This window comes from Phascolarctos cinereus, unplaced genomic scaffold (genome assembly GCF_003287225.1).
Source record: "Phascolarctos cinereus isolate Bilbo 61053 unplaced genomic scaffold, phaCin_HiC Scaffold_726;HRSCAF=1367, whole genome shotgun sequence".
NCBI classification, from domain to species: domain Eukaryota; kingdom Metazoa; phylum Chordata; class Mammalia; order Diprotodontia; family Phascolarctidae; genus Phascolarctos; species Phascolarctos cinereus.
Window position 1 is genome coordinate 87,576,515 of NW_027556098.1, and position 18,950 is coordinate 87,595,464.

Consider the following 18,950-nt stretch of genomic DNA (forward strand, 5'->3'; position numbering starts at 1 on the left):
TTGTCCCAGGACCTCTTCTTTTATCTTAATAGCTTTAGTAGCACTGCTGCAGTCATCACTGTTTTTGCTTCCCTAAAGTGTGACGACTAGGAACATTCTGAGCTGAAGCATTTCTTAGATTGATTTTTTTTGCATCTTCATATTATGGAGATTACTTTTAAATATTTCTACTTGAGGAATATTTTCTGAATATTTTCTGTATTGACATATGTATTTCACTAAATTTTTGCATGGAAACCTTTTTTTATTTGCTTTACAGTTGGCTTTATAGAGCAGTCTCCATGCCTGCAAAAGTACTACTTATTTAAATATTGAAATATGCTATCTTTTGTTTATGAAAATGCCTCAGAGCACCTAGGGTGGGACAGTGGATAGGGCACTGACCTTGGAGTCAAGAGGATCTGAGTTCAAATGTGGCCTCAGACACTTGACACTTACTGACTGGCTGTGTGGCCTTGGGCAAGTCACTTACCCCATTGCCTAGCCCGCCCCCCCCAAAAGGAAGAAGAAAATGCCTCTATTTACCTAGTCAGTAGGATACGTGCTTTTAACTTGTTCCATTAGTGATAGATACTTGCAGATCCAACTATATGCATTTTTATTTAGGCCCCTGGACAGTTGGCTAGAATTATCATTGTTCTCGAGTACTATGTGATGGAGTAAAGTTGCTGGCCTATATGGAAATTGACTCTGGCTTCTTTAGTAACATGCCAATCAGTTAAACTGGGAAGAGATTACTTAATTTATAGTGGTGATTTTTAATGTGGCAAAGTATTTATTTTATCGCAACCTGTTTGAGGATTTTACACTACTATGCGTTTGTTAATTTTTGCCAGTTAATGAAATGAGGTACTGTGTTGGTATACGATGGGTTATTATAAATACAGTGATGCTTTCTAAAAAATTCTTATAGAAGAATTTATTAATATTTGGAAAGGGTTTATCTTTTTAACTAAGTACACCTGGATACAGAGAGATTTGGGGGAGATTCTGTTCTTCTGATTTTGGGTTTGTGACAGTAACTGAAATGGTGCTAGTGGCCTAGCACAGGGTCTAGCACGTGGTAAGGGCTTAATAAATATTTGATGACTTGACATATTTATGGATCTGTGGATAGTTACAGTCCTTTGAGAGGGAGGAATTATGCCCTGAATAGGCCAGAAGGGCTTGAATGCTGTAGTTTGCCTAACTTGGTGAGAGGAAATATGGAAGGAACTTATATCCATAATGAAATTTGACAGCAAATGAGACATTTCAGTGAATCTTCTTTATTAATAGAAGAAATAATAATAAAGATATCTTGAATTTATGCAATGCTTTTTACTTTAAGCAGTACTTTTATGTCTGTCATCTCATTTATTTTTGCAATGTCCTCTAAAGTAGGTGTGGTTAGTATTTCTATCTCTCTTTCACATCAAGGAGATTCCAGAATTCTTGAGTTATGCATTGGTCTATCATGGAGCAAAAAAGTACTGGTCTTGGTTTTAGCATATTCTACTTTTGATGTGGTCTCTGCCTGATACTACCTGATCTACCTCTAAACAGTGCTGGCCAATTTCAGAGCTTCCCAGGCTGCTGGTCCCACTTAGAAACCAAGTTATAACAGAGAAAGCTTACGGTATACATACTGCTTTATGACCATCAGATTTATAGATCTATTGTGTGAGCCTTGAAGACTGAGGACACTTGCTTAAGTGAATGGATAAGAATAATCCTAACTGTCTCCCTTTCTACTTATGCTGAGGAACTGCCAAACCAGCATCTTTCAGATTCTCCACTCCTCCCTGCAACTCTCCAAGCTAATTTGAACACAAGAGGTCCTATTACCTCCTACCCCAGATACCTCTAGGTTAAAACTTATTCAGACCCAGCAGAAATCCCTCTCGCAATGAGTGGCTTACTATAGATCTGAGACTTCCTTAGTCTTGATACTTGGCCCCAGAGCCAGAGTCAACCTTCTGTTTCTGGATATATTATCACACTTGATAATGCTAGTTTTTCATACTCATATCTTGGAACTTTTCACTTCTTATAAGATTTTAGCTCCCTTGAGTTATAAGAAGGCAGCAGGAAAGGGTCACTGTTTTAATAACTCATGCAATATCAGCGCAGTGCATTTAATGAAAACCTTGCCTCTCTTGCTTTCTAGGGATTGTTTTCTGAAGGGGAGACCATTTCATCTCTTTCGATTGCTTATCCAGTATCATGAACCTGAACTGTGTTCCTTTCTTGATACAAAGAAGATGACTCCAGACTCCTATGCACTCAACTGGGTAATAAAGTGAAAGTAGGGACACTTAATGAAAAATAGATTTATCTATAAATTTATAATATAATTATTTAAGGAAGAAAAGTATTAAATTACAGAACAGTGCTACTTATACTAATGGATTAGAATTATTGGTGTTCCAAAGTAACTTTTGTTACTCTTTACTTTTTCCAGAATATTTTGGTATGAAGTTTAACGTATCTGTTATTTGTAAATGGGATTTATTAAAAGATTTTTCAGTGTCTAACTAAGTAGTTGATGCCATGTATGAAAACATTTGAGGTCAATATTTCATCTATTAGGAAACTGACTTCAGGGACTTCAAGTAGTTAAATACCTCTACTTCTCTTTGTCTTCAGTCGCTTTATATTTAATCATCTTTTTCAGAGATTTTGAATATGAGGTTTGTTTTTCCGAGTTAACTCTTAAAATGCACAATTGAGATTCTCAACAATTGAGATTTTCATGCTTCAGTCCCCTAAATTAAAACAATAGTTGGACATTGAAAGAATGCTTTAATGAAGCAGACCTGTTTCCCTTACTTTTCTTTAGAGACTCCTATTTGTTAATATCTTTATATTAGCAAGAATTTAGCATTCATTAGCATCCTGATCTTGAAGACTTGTGTGTTGTTGTGACATTTCTGTAGTGTGTATATATGTGTACCCATACAAATATGTGTGCGCATATATATAATATATATATATTTTTTTTTTCTCTCTTAAAATCTTATTCATAATGACCTGTCTCTATATGTGTCATACTGTAGTTGGATTTTTTTTACATGTGTGCAGGACCAGGTTAGGCCCACAATTGAGTGATGAAAGTACATCAATGTTTTTGGCATTTCTGATGACTTTCTCTAGTGCTTTCTTAATTTTAATGACATAAAATAAATGTGTAAATATTAACTAGTATTGATCTTAGAAATGTTAAACTAAATATTCTGTTTGGTTTTCCACTTACCATCTTGCTTTAAAATGAAAACATTCAAAATAAAAGAGTAATAGCTTTTTTGAAGTTTATTTTTTTAATCATTTGATTGAGTATTTATCATAATAAGCCAAATAGGGAAATGCTAAGCAATATAACTCTAGCCATTCTCAAACTATTTCCACTTTTAAAAAAAAAGGTGAACTGAACCTTTTGAACTGTCTTAATATATTATTAGATTATCCTGTTTGCATAATGAACACTTTTTACCACAAGAATGGTAGCTTTTTGACATGGTAACAGGAAAATTCAGTCCTCTTACGTTTAGTGCTCATTAGTAGAGCACTTGTTAAATTTAAATTTGATAGCTTAGTATTGAGGGTAAAATAATGACAAGAACAAGGTCTGTGCGGGCTGGGTTTGAAAACAGCAAACTTCTGCTGTATTTTCATTCCCATTTTCCTCTGACAAAAAAAGCTACCTAGAAAGGCATCGACTAAAAAGCTACCTAGAAAGGCAGTGACTACACCTCTTTAATCTCTATTTGTAATAGTACTTTTAAAAAAGAAAACTTCTAAAAAGAATTAAGTACTACTAGAAAACATATTTTAATTTTTAAAAAATGTTTAAAATTAAACAGATAAGGTTTGGGGGGGTAGGGAATAGACTTTTCATTAAAAATTGAGAATTCTTAAGTTATCACTGAAGTGATACCACCAGAGCTCAGTATAACTCTAAAAAACAAAACTTTATAAGTTAGTGTATTTTTGTGTTCCGTTTAAATGTGTAAAAATTAATAGAAAAAGATTTACTCTGATTCAGCCTGTGAAGTTTTTTTAGAATGGATAAGTATGTAAACATAAGTGGTCGTGCTATTCATTTTACAATGATGCTATCAGATTTAACTTTTTGGCATAATTTTTATACTCTCTGAAGATCAACTGTTATTTCTAAAACTCTTTTTACTATATTCACTAAATATTAAGTGTGTGATTTTATTCCATGTGATTTATACATTTCTTACTGGCATCTTAATTACTCTTTCAGAACCAATTTTAAGTTTCTACTTCTAGTTATTTCTAATACTTTGCTTCTCTTGCTATATTTCCTGATTACAGCTTGGAAGCCTTTTTGCATGTTTCTGTTCAATTGAAGTGACTCAGGCAATATGGGATGGATACCTACAGCAAGCAGATCCATTCTTTATTTATTTTTTAATGTTAATAATCCTTGTCAATGCAAAGTGAGTATAAAATTGGCTACATTTTTCATTTTCTTTTTCCCTGATCACCAATTTGTTTAACTTTAACTGGTAATTTGTATCCCTTTTCTCGGTTACAGAGATGTTATTTTAGCACAAGAATCTGACAATAAAGAAGAAATTATTCGTAAGTATAATTTTATATAGGAAAAAAAATGCTGGCCATTTCATTTCCTTATTTTTCTAACCGGTAAAATTCGAGATTTGGACTAGGGTGGTATCTGAGTACCCTTCCAATACCAGCATTCATTGATTCCATGAACAGAATCCCAAATTACTGTTTTTTTTTTAAAACAAAGCCTTCCCATGTTGTAAACTGATCCACTGTTCTGGAGAGCAATTTGAAACGAAGCCAAAGGGCTATAAAACTGTGCATATTCTTTGACCCAGTAGTACCACTACTAAGTTTGTATTCCCAAGAGATCAAAGAAAAAGGAAAAGGATGTATACGTACAAAAATATTTATAGCTGCTTTTTTTGTGGAGGCAAAGAACTGGAAATTGAGGGAAAACCTATTACTTGGGGAATGGCTGAACAAGTTTTGGTATGTGATTGAGATACTATTGTTCTATAAGAAATGAGGGTGGTTTCAGAAAAATCCTGGGAAGACTTATATGAACTGATGCAAAATGAAGTAAGCAGAACCAGGAGAACATTGTACACAATTACAGCAATATTGTACAATGATCAACTGTGAATGACTAAACTGTTCTCAGCAATACAGTGATTCAAGAGGATTCTGAAGGACTTAGGATGAAAAATGTTATGTAACTCCACAGAAAGAACTGATAGAGTCTGAGTGCAAATCAAAGCATACTTTTTTTTAAACTTTTTTATTTTCCTTGTTCTTTTTTTGTCTGTTTTCTTTTGCAAATGTGGAGATATGTTTTGCATGACTGTACATATATAATCTATAGCAAATTGTTTGCCTTTTCAAGTAGGGGATTGAGAGGGACAGAAGGAGAGAATTTGGAACTCAGAATTTTTTAAAAATGAATGTTAAAAATTATTTTTACATGTAATTGAGAAGAAAAGGAAAGCCTTTCCCTACAGATCATGAAACCATGAAATATAGTAGGTATGATATTTAAAGATTAATAGACCCAAGTACCTAAAGCATTATTAAATAACCAAAGATTACTTTCTTTATTATGAGTATCACCTCTTCAGTGAAATTCAGCATGCCTCCCAAATGGGCAGTTGATCGAAAAAGTAATTCATGTAATTAATATTAATACTATTTTCACAATATTAAGTATTATAAACTCCCTAAAACATTTCTACTTGAAGAGAGCTTGCACCAGTCAAAGTTTTATTCTTTAATGCACAGTTTTAAAATGGTGTTGTATTCTTGGTCTTCATATATTTTAGAGTTCTTGGAAAATACTCCATCGAGTTTGAATATAGAAGATATTGAAGATCTGTTTTCTCTGGCACAATATTATTACAGTAAAACTCCAGCTTCATTTAGAAAGGTATTAAGCAAGAGGTTAATGAATACATACTACATTTCATTGTGCAAATTGCTTCATTTTGTCTTTTATTTCCTTTAGTTCTCATAATGCCCCAGTTTCTTTTTCTTGCCCTTTTTGAATTTTCTAAGTTATGTGATTGTGTGTGTGTGTGTGTGTGTGTGTGTGTGTGTGTGTGTGTGTGTGTGTGTGTGTGTGTATTCCTGGGTGGAAGAACAAAGAAAAAGACAGGAGGTAGACAAGTACCAGTAATCCATCATCACTTTGCTCTGCCAGACTTTGCTTTTGAACGCTGCAGTTATTTCAGATTGTGAGGAAATCACTTGGTGATAACTTCACAAACTATTGCCTACTTGATTTAAAAAAATGTGTGTTGAACGAGAGAAAAAAATAACTTATTCAAAGGTCAGCTTTTTGGCAGCCTTAGCTGACCAGAACATAGTTATTAATCTACAGGTAGGTTTAAGAGAAAAAGGTTTTTTAGCAGCATAACTATTACAAACTGAGGGAGCTTAGTGTGGGAGGTGAAACCTAGAACTCTTGGGACAAAGTCAGAGCTTAGAATTGTGTGTGAAATAGAATTTTTATAATCTTGAGATAGCAGATTAAAAGTAGCAAATATGTTATGTGTCTGTTTGAAGCTGAAACACTGAAAAATAGTAGATAACAGTGAGGCAGTAGAGAGCAGAAGTGACACTCATTACCTGCTAAGGGTTCTCAGGAATCCTTAAAGAAGGACCTCAGTGGGTTAGAGCAGTGGTGTCAATAGCCCTGGCGAGGCCTATTGATTAAATGAACAATATCTATGTTGTATTACATTTTTTTGTTAAACATTTCTCTCTTTTTTTGTTTTTTGTGTTTTCTTCTTTTGGCTAGGCAGTGGGGTTAGGTGACTTGCCCAGGGTCACACAGCTAGTAAGTGTTATGTGTCTGAGGCCGGAATTGAACTCAGGTCCTTCTGAATCCAGGGCCAGTGCTCTATCCACTGCGCCACCTAGCTGCCCCATTAAACATTTCTCAATTACATTTTAATATGGTTCTAGTGAGGACTGCGAGTTTGACATCTCCATGTCAAAGCACAGCACAGTGACTGACATTCATAATGATGGCCTGGAGTTCTCAAGAAATGGTTAAGTCATTGTCACCTTTAAGAAAGCAGAGAAATATATAGTACATCTTAGCAATATAGTAAGTCGTACCTAGGCGATTTTATCCCAAAGGTTGCAACCAGGTGCAGTTTCTTTGAGAGGGAAAGTATATTCATATTCATTTTCTAAAATAAATCAGTGCTACTGTATCAGTGCCAGCGCTGCTGCTTTTATGTGAAGAACTCATTATCTTTATGATTTTAAAAGCAACTGTGAAATAAAAATTTTATCACCTAAAAACATTAAAATAGTTGATATAAAAGTGCATTTGAAGGATATTTTTAATCTGAAAAACAAAAAACAAACTTATTATGAAATACCTTGTTCCTTAAGTATGCTTGATGATTGTTTTGGGTTATGGAGAATTTTATGGAAGATTATTTCCTTTTTCTCTCCACAACCTAATGTCACCTTCCACCCTTCAGAATAGTTCATTAAATACTTTAGGTCAAGAGTACTTAATCTTTTTTGTGTTGTGGATCCCTTTGACAGCCTGGAGAAGCCTATGTACCTGTTCTCAGAATGATATATTTAAGTAAGTGAAATAAAATACATAGGATCACAAAGGAAATCAATAATATTGAAATGAAATTAAAAAACAAGTTACCACACCCCAAGGCAAGAACTTCTGCTTTAGATTAATGTCATATTTATGAGTTAGAATACAGTATCATTATATTAGTTATTTTATATAACTAATTTATACTTCTTTTTGGTTTTCCAAAACCTGTAAGGAATATAAAGCAGTCATTTCACTATTTTATTTTTGGTGATAGTAGAAGTAAAAATTTAAGTTTTATCTGTTTTAAAGAATTTTGAATTCTAACTTGCTTGAAGGGCTATGGTGTTTTAGTTTTTCTTCAGGAAGAACATAAGGGAAAAGAGGTATGTAACACTATCTCTTTGCATCTGTTTTTTGGATTGTGAGGTATTTGTAGGCAGAACAGCTTTGATTTTATCATTACCAGGCAAACCAGTTGAACTCCATGTCTTACATAGTATGCTGTTTGTTTAGGCTTTCTAGTTGTGAGCACTGTGTGGTTGTGAGGTATAAGCTTTGTATATTCTTGTTGATTTGTGCATTGAGGCTACATAAAATGAGTTTTAAAAACCATACTGAACACAATTTATCAAGTCTTGATTTTGGTTTATTCAGAAGTCTCTAGGAAAGGGACAAAGCTCTGACTTTGATTTTTCTTTCTAATTAAAAAATACTTCTCTCTTACCAATCAGGACAATCATAGTTTATTTGGCAGTCCTTTGCTGGGAATTAAGGATGACGACACAGATCTGAGTCAGGCTCTCTGTCTGGCCATTTCAGTATCAGAGATTCTTCAAGCAAATCAACAGCAAGGGGTCAGTAAATAAGAGAAATACATTCCCCCCCCCAAAAAAAATGACCCTTTTAAATGTAAGGAATTTTGTCCACTAACTTTCTTCAAAAGCTTAATATTGTAGATCAAAGATTAAATATGATATTTAGTGTTAATTTGTGATCCAGGGTTCAGCTAATTTTATACTGTAGTTTAAGACTATATGTGCTAAGAAGGGAAAATTGTGAGAAAACTATTCCCTAGTTCTTAACTTGTTCTCATCAGTGTGAAAACTCCAGAAAGCAGCCCTTGTCAGTCATGTTTTTCAAATATAAGCACTGTGTTGCCGTGTTAGAAGCTCTTTCAGGGAATCAGAAAAAGATGTTGGGGAGGGGAATGGAAAACTGCTATGCTACGATGTTCCTTCCTTCCCCCAGAGGATTTTAGGATCATAGGTTTAGGACTGGAAGGGACCTTAGAGACCATCTAGTCCAACCCCCTCATTTTACAGATGAGGAAACTAAGGCCCAGAAAGGTCAAGTGACTTGTCCAAGGTTACACAGGTAGTAAATGGCAGAGCCAAGATTCGAACCCTGGTCCTCTGACTCCAAATCCAGCTCTCATTCCACTGCACCACGCTGCCTCTTAATACCACGACTGGTAGTTTGGGATTAAAGTGAGTACCAGTATCTGATTTTTTCTCTTGTAAGAAATGAAGACATAAAGTCCAGATTAAATAATTCATTACAGAAACTTCATTTTAAATTGTCAATTCAGAAGATTTCTTTCCACATTTGGGAAATAAATTTATGTTCTGCTTAATGTCTAGTGTGCTGTAGGCAATTATTGCCTTATCTTTAAAGCTTTTAAATTATAAAAGACATTTTTGTTGTTATCATAAGACATTTTTATTGTTAAATCTTAGAATTGTTTGGAATATCTCAAGTATTTCCTTGGTTAAATCTATTGTATTCATAATACTCAATTCAGTTTTTTTATTAGCACATCATATCAGTTCATCTTGCTTTGATCAGTTGCAAATGTTCACTGAATATGAGCCTCTCACAATGGAAATATTTAGTTTTGAAAATTCTAACATTTCAGATGTTGTTTTCCTCGTAGGAAGGAGTTCGATTCTTTGTGGTGGATTGCAGGCCTGCGGAACAGTACAATGCCGGGCATTTATCAACAGCTTTTCACTTAGATTCAGATTTGGTTAGTATAAGCTCTGATTAAAATAAACAAAGTAAGGAACAATACTCTTTTTTCCCTTATAGTCCATAAGTAAGGACATATTGTTAATGACTATGTGGTCTCATTATTTTTTAATTCTTGCTGCATTGCTAGAAATGCAGCATAAGTTCTGTCGTTAAGTACTACCACATTATTTCAACTAAAAGGGATTACATATTCTTAGGGGAAGCTTCATGTAATTGATTAAGAAATTCTGAAAGTGTTAGTTTTAAACTATCTAAGTATGAGTACTCATTTCAAATAGTAACTGAGAAATATTTAATTACAAATTACAATTGGTTGGCTGTTAGCACACATTCAGAAAGTACAAATATGATACTTTTTAGTTGGGCTATCTTTGACTATTATCTGAAATCCTACAGTAGTCAATTCTGTATTTTCTAAAAAATGTTTTGCTTTTGTTATGTAGTAGCTATTATGCCTGCCTTTACATGTTCATAATATCCTTCCATATGCTGCCATTCACCTTCATGCCTTTCATTGACGTGTATCAATCTGTATCAGAACTGATTAAGAGATTGGATTTCTTAAATTAAATGAAGGCTTTTACTTTCCTTTTCCTGCTGGCTTTTTAAATGCTAAAATTGTGTGATAGTAAAATAGATCTAAATTTTTTGAAAGAAGTACGAAAAATCAGCTTTGCCAGATTTATCTTTTTTTTCCCCTTCAGATGCTTCAGAATCCATCAGAATTTGCACAGTCAGTAAAGTATTTGCTAGAAGCCCAGAAGCAGTCTATTGAGTCTGGTTCAGTTGCGGGAGGGGAGCACCTCTGTTTCATGGGAAGTGGCAGGGAAGAAGAAGACATGTATATGAACATGGTCCTTGCACACTTTTTACAGGTATGTTTGTGTAAATGACTGTAGCTGAGCAAGTGTTTTCTCTTGACCATTGATTTAAAATAGAAAATTAATGCTGTAAAAAAAAAAATAAGCTGGCCTGTTAGCCATTTTCTGCTTATGATAGATAAAGAAAAATTTGGAGTATTTCCATTATAGTATTGCCATAATGAAATTTGTTATATATTTTTGAGATTTGACACTTTTTCTTTATATTTAAATGTTGTAGTAGGTCTCTTTTTTGTATCAGCAAGATGAGGAGTTGGACCAGATGATCTCTAAGGTCCCTTCCATCTCTAAATCTTGCATTTAATTGTGCTACTTTGGAAGCAGGCTAGTTTTGTTTTTGCTTTCTGTCTTCGTGTGTTCATGGTGCTTAATAAATTGTGGGTTGAAATTAATCAAATGACCTATGAGTTTTGTGGCATGGTTTGTGCTCCTTTCTGTGCTCCCCAAAAATTGTCCTCATCATTTATTTAGCTGGAAAATTTGACTTCATAAGCACCAAAAGAAATTTTGATAACTAGAACTTTGACATCAGCATTTGTATGGTTTTGAATTAGGGAGGTAAGAGGTATAATGCTGCATAAGCCATCTCATTTTTTTCATTTCATGTTCAATTCCTGGTATTAATTAGAAGACTTTTTTAATTTAAGAAAAACGCTTAAGTACCTAGTCTGTCCTATCTATCAATCAATAAACATTTAAGGGCTTATAATAAACATTATTAAGTGCCTCCAGACACTCTGCAAAGCTGGGAATACAAAAAGAGGCCTGTGACAATACCTGCCCTCAAGGAATTTACAATCTAATTCAGTAGATAACAGGAAAACAAATCCAGATAAAACAAACCTTATACTGTCACACAGTCCCCACCCAGAAGTAGCTCTCCTTCTAACTGGATTTAGACAAATAAGTATGACATTAGGTAGAATGTGATAAGAACAAATAAGAGAGCCAAAGTGTTAGAAGAAAAATTTAGGAAGAAAGGGTACCTTTCTACTGAGGCTCTCAAGGATAGAATTCTTCATGAAAGCACCTGAGCTGGGCCTTGAAGAAAAAGAGATTTTGACAAATGGAGATGTGAAGAGAATGCATTCCAGATTTAGGGAATGGTCTTGTGAATATGTGGACAAAGTACAAAAGCAACTAGTGATCTCATTCGATTTAAATGTAATGTGTGTGGAGTAGAGTACTGTGAAATAATCGCAGAAAGGTTGTGTGGAAGCAGAATGTGGAGGGTCCAAATATAAGACTGAAATGTTTGTATTTTTTCCTGTAGACTATAGAGCAGCCCTGAGGGTTCTTGAGTAAAAGAGTACATTGTGAAGATCAAGTTGTTTTCTGCGTGCAGGATGTAATGGAGAGGGGACATCTGGTAGCAGTGAGATAAGTCAGGGGGCTATCTACAGGAGTCCAAGTGAGAGTTGAGAAGGGCCTGAACTATATGGTGCCATTGTTAGTGGCAAGGAGAGGACAGATATGAGTCATTTTACAAGGTTGAATTCAGTAAGACTTGGCACCTCAGTAGATGTGGGGATTGAGAGGAGAGGGAGGAGTCAAGGAAAACTCTGAAGCTCCAAGCTTAAGTTGCTGGGAAGTTGTAGTGCCAGTGAGAGAAATGATGAAATTGGTAATGAGGGCAAATCAGTTTTGGACGTGGTGAATGTGACACATTGCTAGAATAGCTTGATGGAGTTATGTAGCAGGTAGGTAGAAATAAAGACCAGAGCTCAAAGAGAGATATATGTTTTTAAATTGTCATTGAAATCATGATAATGTGTGAGAGCCAAGGGAAAGGGTATAGAGATAAGAGAAGAAGGCCAAGGACCATGGAAAAGAGAAGACAGTGTTAGGGAGGCCAAGGCAGAAGAGAATGTAAAACAGAGAGAGAAGAGATAACCATTGTCTTATATGTCAGAATTGTCAAAAGGATTGAGAACTGAGAAAACAAATGGAATTGGTAGTGGGGAAAGAAACTATTTCTAGTGTATATATGGGAAACTACTACACACACACACACAACACACACACACACACACACACACACACACACACCGTCAAGCATAAACAGGTACATCTGGATGAACTCAACATCTGCTGGAAACCACATTCCATTTTGTGCTCTGTGGAGGATATATTCCATGAGAGTTGCAAACCCCTTTGGCGTGCGTGTGTGTGTGTGTGTGTGTGTGTGTGAGTGAGACTGTGAGAATGTGAGTGTGTTTTGTTATTCAGTTGTTTCACTCGTGTCCGACTTTTCCGTGACCCCATTTGGGATTTTCTTGGCAAAGATACTAGAGTGGTTTGCCATTTCCTTCTCCAGCTCATTTTATAGATGAGGAAACTGAGCCCAGGGTCACACAGCTAATCTAGTAAGTAAGTGTCTGAGACCAGATTTGAACTCAGGAAGATGAGTCTTCCTGACCCCAAGCCTGACACACTGTGTGCCACCTAGCTCTGTGTGTGTGTGTGTGTGTGTGTGTGTCCCCTCCATGATAGTTGCAAGCCACTTTGGCAAATGTGTGTGTATGTGTATGTATGTATATATGGTTGATGTTGTGTTTATTACATCAAAATCCATAGTTAGTTACTTTTCAGTGAGGTCAGTGACCTTTCTAAAGTTATTGGACTGACAACATTACAGAGAAAAGCTAAATGGATGAAGAATTCTATTATTCAGACTATGACGTGCATTTTGAAGAATAATCCATTGAATTTATTCTGTCATGTTGAATAGTCACTGCAGAATTGACAGTAAGTTTGGTTGAGAATTAAATAAGAGGAAGAAAAAGCAGACTAAATTGCATTTGGGAAATTGTGCAGTATTTTCAGTGATTCCTGACCTTCAGATTCCTCATTTTATCAGCTTTATTCTATCATTGATTACAATTTTAAAAAAAATCTTTTAAAGATCTAGTGGAAGTCTTTCAGCTTGCAGGTAGATCCTCTCAGGAGAGTATGAGTGGACATATAGAAGAGCATCTCAGAATGTGGTTCATGAAGGCATTGCTCTGGAGAGGGGAAGTAGCTACATTACTGAGGTCTCAGATTCACAGAAATGTAAAAATGATTAAAGGACAGAATGAGAAAATGACTGAAGCATTGTATGGAAAAGGTTAGATGACAGAATTCATACTTGAAAAAATGTGCACTGGATGGAGCAAGATGCATGTAGTGACTAAGATGAAGGCCCCAAGCCGTCTTCCTTATATTTATTCTCCTTTTCAGGAGTTGACTCCTATTCAACAAATCTGGTATTAGTCATACTTCAGTAATGAGAAAAATTTGGGGAGATTAAATAATTTTACATGATGTGGGTTCATACTATGGCCTTCAGAAGAATTTTGAAAGGTTTTTTAAAAACACTGAGGAACGATTTCATTTTGGTTGTTTCTGTTCTCCCTTTTGGTTCTGTGGTATATTTTAAATCATAGCCTTTATTTGAACTGTTTAACCATTTGGAAGTTAACAGTTTTCAGTGGGGGGAAAAAGAACGAACTCAAAAGACAGATTTCCAAGCCTTTGTGCAAAAGTTGTGAATATCAAGAAGAAAACTGGCAGTTTAATGTATAACACTATGAATCTTATTTTTAGATTCTTTTTAAAAAGGGAACAACAAAAATGCTGGATACATGTTTCTAGAAATGTAAGTTGTAAATAGCATCATTAGCATTTTGAATATTAGGAAACTTAAAAATAATTTAATATTTTTTCCCATGACAGAAAAACAAAGAATATGTCAGCATTGCCAGCGGAGGATTTATGGGTAAGTTTAAAATTTCATTTCTTTACGTCTGGCATATGTGAAGGAAGGATACCTGAGGTGATAGAAGAAGTAATATTGGATGGAGAGTTTCATTAATCACTGAGGGTTTATTAAATGCTTAATATTTTTGCAGATACTGCCAAGTGCTGGGGATAGAAAGACAATAGTGAAACAGTCCCTGCTTTCAAGGAGTTTTTGTTGTTGTTGTTCAATCATGTCTGGCTCTTCATGACCCCATTTGGGATTTTCTTTGCAAAGATACTGGGAGTGGTTTGTCATTTCCTTCTCTACCTCATTTTATAGGTGATGAAACTGAGGCAGACAGGGTTAAGTGACTTACTCAGGGCCACATAGCTAAGCTAGTAAGAGTGGGAGGCCAGATTTGAACTCATGAAGATGAATCTTCCTGATTCCAAGCACTGTGCTTCATGCTAATGCAGGGCACAGATATATGGGTATATACCTGACACATACAAGCAGACACTAGTTTTTGTCATTTGTCATTTTATCATTTATAAACAAGATATGGAACAGTAGGAAAAAGTAACACACTAAATTTGGTAAACAGCTATAATTAATTGACCTTATTTGTGTTGTAAAGTTCTCTCAGTTATCTGTGTGTAGATTATGAGCTACATATGTCTATTGTCTATAGCTATGTTTTAATCTCAGACTGGTTTCCACCTGCCATTAGTGGTTTTCTCAGCTGGCTTCTTGTCCCCGTCAGTTGTGTATCCTAGGAATGCAAATTAATTCATGATTAGATTAATGTAGACACAATTGGGGAGGTAGCTCTCCTGCAGAAAACCATATTATGTCTTCTAAACTAAAAATAATTGTGTTTGTATATGTATGTATACATGTGTATATATATGTATATATACATATACATATACATGCACTTTTTAATAGTATCTACTAGATCTCTTCTTCTCCTTCCTTAGTGTATATAAAACCCAGTTACTGGCACTTATAAGCCTTGTTTATTAATAATTATAAACATGCATTAATAAATACTTTTTTAACATTCACATTTTTCTATACATGGTATGTCAGATGCTTTCCACTAAGATTTAATTACATATTTGGTTAATAGAGAAGAGGAAGTATAGGCCTCAGAAATCATAGTCTGCTTTCTCCTGAGAGGTAGAGAGCTTTTACCTCTTTATATCCTTGTCATCTGAGAAACAAAGGAGAAAATTTTGATAGAAAATTGATGGAAAAAATTAGTCTTTTTTTTTTTAAACCTTAGGAACAAAAACCCTGTTCTTGAGCTACTGCTTTTAAGCCCCAGTCCTGTACTTTTAGGTCTTCCTGGTATAATCAGAACATCCTGAACTTGGAATTTGGAAATCTAGATTCCAGTCTCAGTGTTCTTTTCACTGTATGTTACCTTGGGTGATTCAATTTCCTTAACCTCTGTAGTTCTCAGTCAGTTGAGGGGTTGGATTAAATGATGTTTTTAAGATTTTTTCCAATTCTAAACTATTAATCTATAAATTCTTATCTGGTGAGCAACCATTCAGGTGCGTTCATATCACTAAGCTGATAACTTGGTTCGCCAGATTCTAGAATAATTGACCAGAGTTATGCAGTGTATATAGTTATCATTTTGAAAATTCATGAAATTTTAATATAACACTTAAAAGTCAAAAAGGAGTTGGCATGTTGTATGTATCTTGCAAGTAGGAGGAGGAGGAGGATTATAAAAAATACAGATCTGTAAACCCTAATCAGTTATGACAACCAATTTGTGTGGATCCTGAAGAGAGCAGAGTATTAGGTTGCTGCCGTAGATTCCTTATCAAGAATAAATCCTGATACACTGAAGTTCATTTTTTTAGCGATTGGCTTGGTAGGTTGACAGAAAATAGTGAATCTGATCTCCTTTGATATTAGCAATGTTTATTATTTTCTATTGCACAGTATATTCAGTGATAAGCTAGTGAACAACTTATACTTAGAGAGTGAGCAGTGTGGTGGTTATAAGTGTTGTGTAGACTTGGATCCAGTGTTTATTTTCATCATTAATTTGTATGACTAAACAGAGGGGATGTTCATTAAAATTGTTGTCCTTTATATTTTGAACATTTGAAAATTGTGCTCCTACAGAATGGAGCTAAGGTTTTGCAAAATTACTTTTCCTACCAATCATTGCTTTTACTGGGGATTAATATCTCTTTTTAAAAAATAATTAACTTTGAAAGTTGCTAAATTGTTATAGGAAAGGCTGGCTTGACTTCCTTATGCAAAGAAAAGCAGCAGTAGTTCTCCCATGAATTCTTTATGTTATGTTGTAAAATAATTTATTTGAGATTACCTATGGGCAGCTCATAAGAACCAAAAAGGGAAAATGTAGAGCTCACCAGAATCATGTTAAAATCACTGTGATGCATGTTTGGCACATGGACAAGTTAATGGGAAGAGGAGGCTTTCTTTAAATTATGGCGTTTTACTGTGGGCCATACTATTTTACTATTTTCTACAAAGAGAGGATCATATGTATATAAGGAACCAATTTTGTAGCCTATTTACTTAGTTATTAATAGCTGTGTCTAAAAGGGTTGATACTTTAGTTTTTATTTCTTGTTTTTCCACAAGCACTCCAGCAGCACTTAGCAGACATAAATGTGGATGGACCAGAAAACGGATATGGCCACTGGATTGCTAGCACCTCAGGCTCCAGGAGTAGTATAAATTCCTCAGTTGATGTAAGTGTCTATATACAGATTGCTTTCCCAAAGCAAGAAAAATGTCTAGAAAAGAGGACTAAGTATTAACAAATTGATTAAGTAGTTTCATTATGTTTATATTGAATCATGATCATTTAATCATATGGTAATTCGTTTTTAATAGAAATCTTATTTTGTACAGGCATATTCTATTTTATTCATTACCTTGAATAGAAGAAAATTTTCAGAAGTTTGATTTAAGTGTGTCTTCCTTTTCCTAAAAAATCCATTAGGCCTGAGTCATTATTTTTTAATATAATTATAGTCTTCTTCAAGACCTAAGGTCGTAATGCATGATTATCCCTCAAAGTAGAACTATAAACAGGATACCAGTTAATTAAATTGCCAGTAGTTCCTTTTTCCCTAGTTTAGTCTTTAACCATTTTATCAAGAAACCATTTAGTATTTGTCTGATGCCCCCTTACGTCAAATGAGAACTTTGGTGAGTTTATTTATAATACAGTGATTTAGTTATTAAAGAATCCCCTTTAGTAACCCATTTTATATAAATAACCTGTTTCCAATAAACCACTAGATTGGGAAGAAGAGGCTGATTCACCTCATTCAAATGCTTTGCAGTTTTCTCCTGTAAATACTCAGTATCTTTTGGGAGCTGAGTAGCTTTTCTCTCCACCTACTTTTCCAACTCACAACCCTTTTCGGCATCCCTGACTCCTAATTTGAGAAATAGTGATTAAAGACCTATTGGAAAGCCTCTAACCTTTTGCTCTTAACAACTGTCTAAAAATAAAAGGATACAGTTAGGAAGAGAATGCATTATATACACTAAAAAGAAAATTTTTACTAAAGCCACTTCAACCAAAACATTTGCAAACAAGAAAGTTAAAAGACTTGAGTCTGGTAAGGAGATTGTTTTCAGTGTTAATTTGATTGAGTTTGGGGTTTAGATGTAGAAGCAGACATTTTCATTATATCCATGTTTTTATTTAGTTCCTAAATAAAATGCTTAAAGAAGCAAGAACAAATATGGTAGAAACATGTAAAAGAAAAATGAATTAGCCATGTTAGTAGTAATCTTACTACCTTTTTATTCTGTAGGTTAGGCAGACCAGAATTCAGTAAGCTTAAACAATTTCTCATTGGGGGAAGAGTAGATTTTGACTAAGGCATTTATACCTGCTTTTCCATCTTCTGCTCTTAAAAAGTTCATATCCACATATCTTTGTCATGAGTTTGCTCGCTTTTATGTTTTAGGAGACAGTTAATCCTTAGATCAATTCTTTTCTTACAGGGCGATTCTCCTAATGGTTCAAATGATGGGCGAGGAATGAAATCATTGGTAAACAAAATGACTGTCGCTTTAAAGACAAAATCTGTGAATGTCAAGGAAAAAGTTATCAGTTTTATTGAGAATACATCAACTCCTGTAGACAGGTGAGGTTTGTTTGTTTTTTTTTAAATAGAATTTGGGGTTAAGAGAGAAGTATGGTGCAGTACAAAGTGTCTTGGATAACACACTTAAACCTATCTAGGCCTCAGCTCATCTGTAAAATGAGAGAGTTAGATTGGATTACCTCTCAACCCCTTCCAGATTTATATCTATAAGACCTATAATCTCTGATTGGTACATAGATATACCTCAGTCAATGAAGGTACTCCAGAAAAGTTGTGTAAATACATTTTTATTGAGTGATCCTATTCTACCAAGTTCTACATGTTGTGTTTATTTGATGGAGTAAATTTTGGCTCAAAGTTCATCCCCTCTTTGGCAACAAAAAGAGGAATTGTGCATGGGATACCCACTCTACGACACAGTAAAGAACTGAAGATAACTAGAAAAACCTTACATATTAAAATCTTTTAAAACTTGAAAATGAGGTAGCTAGATGGTATACCTTTTATTCATTAAAATAATAGCACCTGCTACAATAGGTACGTATCACTACATGTAATAGATTGTTTTCCAGTGTCTTATAGGCAGCAGAGTCTTGGATTTTGGG

The 18,950-nt window shown here is 34.6% G+C and overlaps 1 protein-coding gene across 1 annotated transcript in view; it reads left to right on the top strand.

Annotated features, from left to right (window-relative positions):
* Nucleotides 1-18,950, top strand: part of TBC1D23 (TBC1 domain family member 23) — a 61,547-nt gene that overhangs the window by 25,614 nt on the left and 16,983 nt on the right. The window contains 10 exon segments of the mRNA XM_020999907.2: nucleotides 2,150-2,273; nucleotides 4,321-4,445; nucleotides 4,544-4,590; nucleotides 5,835-5,938; nucleotides 8,317-8,439; nucleotides 9,519-9,611; nucleotides 10,321-10,491; nucleotides 14,215-14,257; nucleotides 16,859-16,968; nucleotides 18,242-18,384. Coding sequence (XP_020855566.1) covers nucleotides 2,150-2,273; nucleotides 4,321-4,445; nucleotides 4,544-4,590; nucleotides 5,835-5,938; nucleotides 8,317-8,439; nucleotides 9,519-9,611; nucleotides 10,321-10,491; nucleotides 14,215-14,257; nucleotides 16,859-16,968; nucleotides 18,242-18,384 — 1,083 coding nt within the window.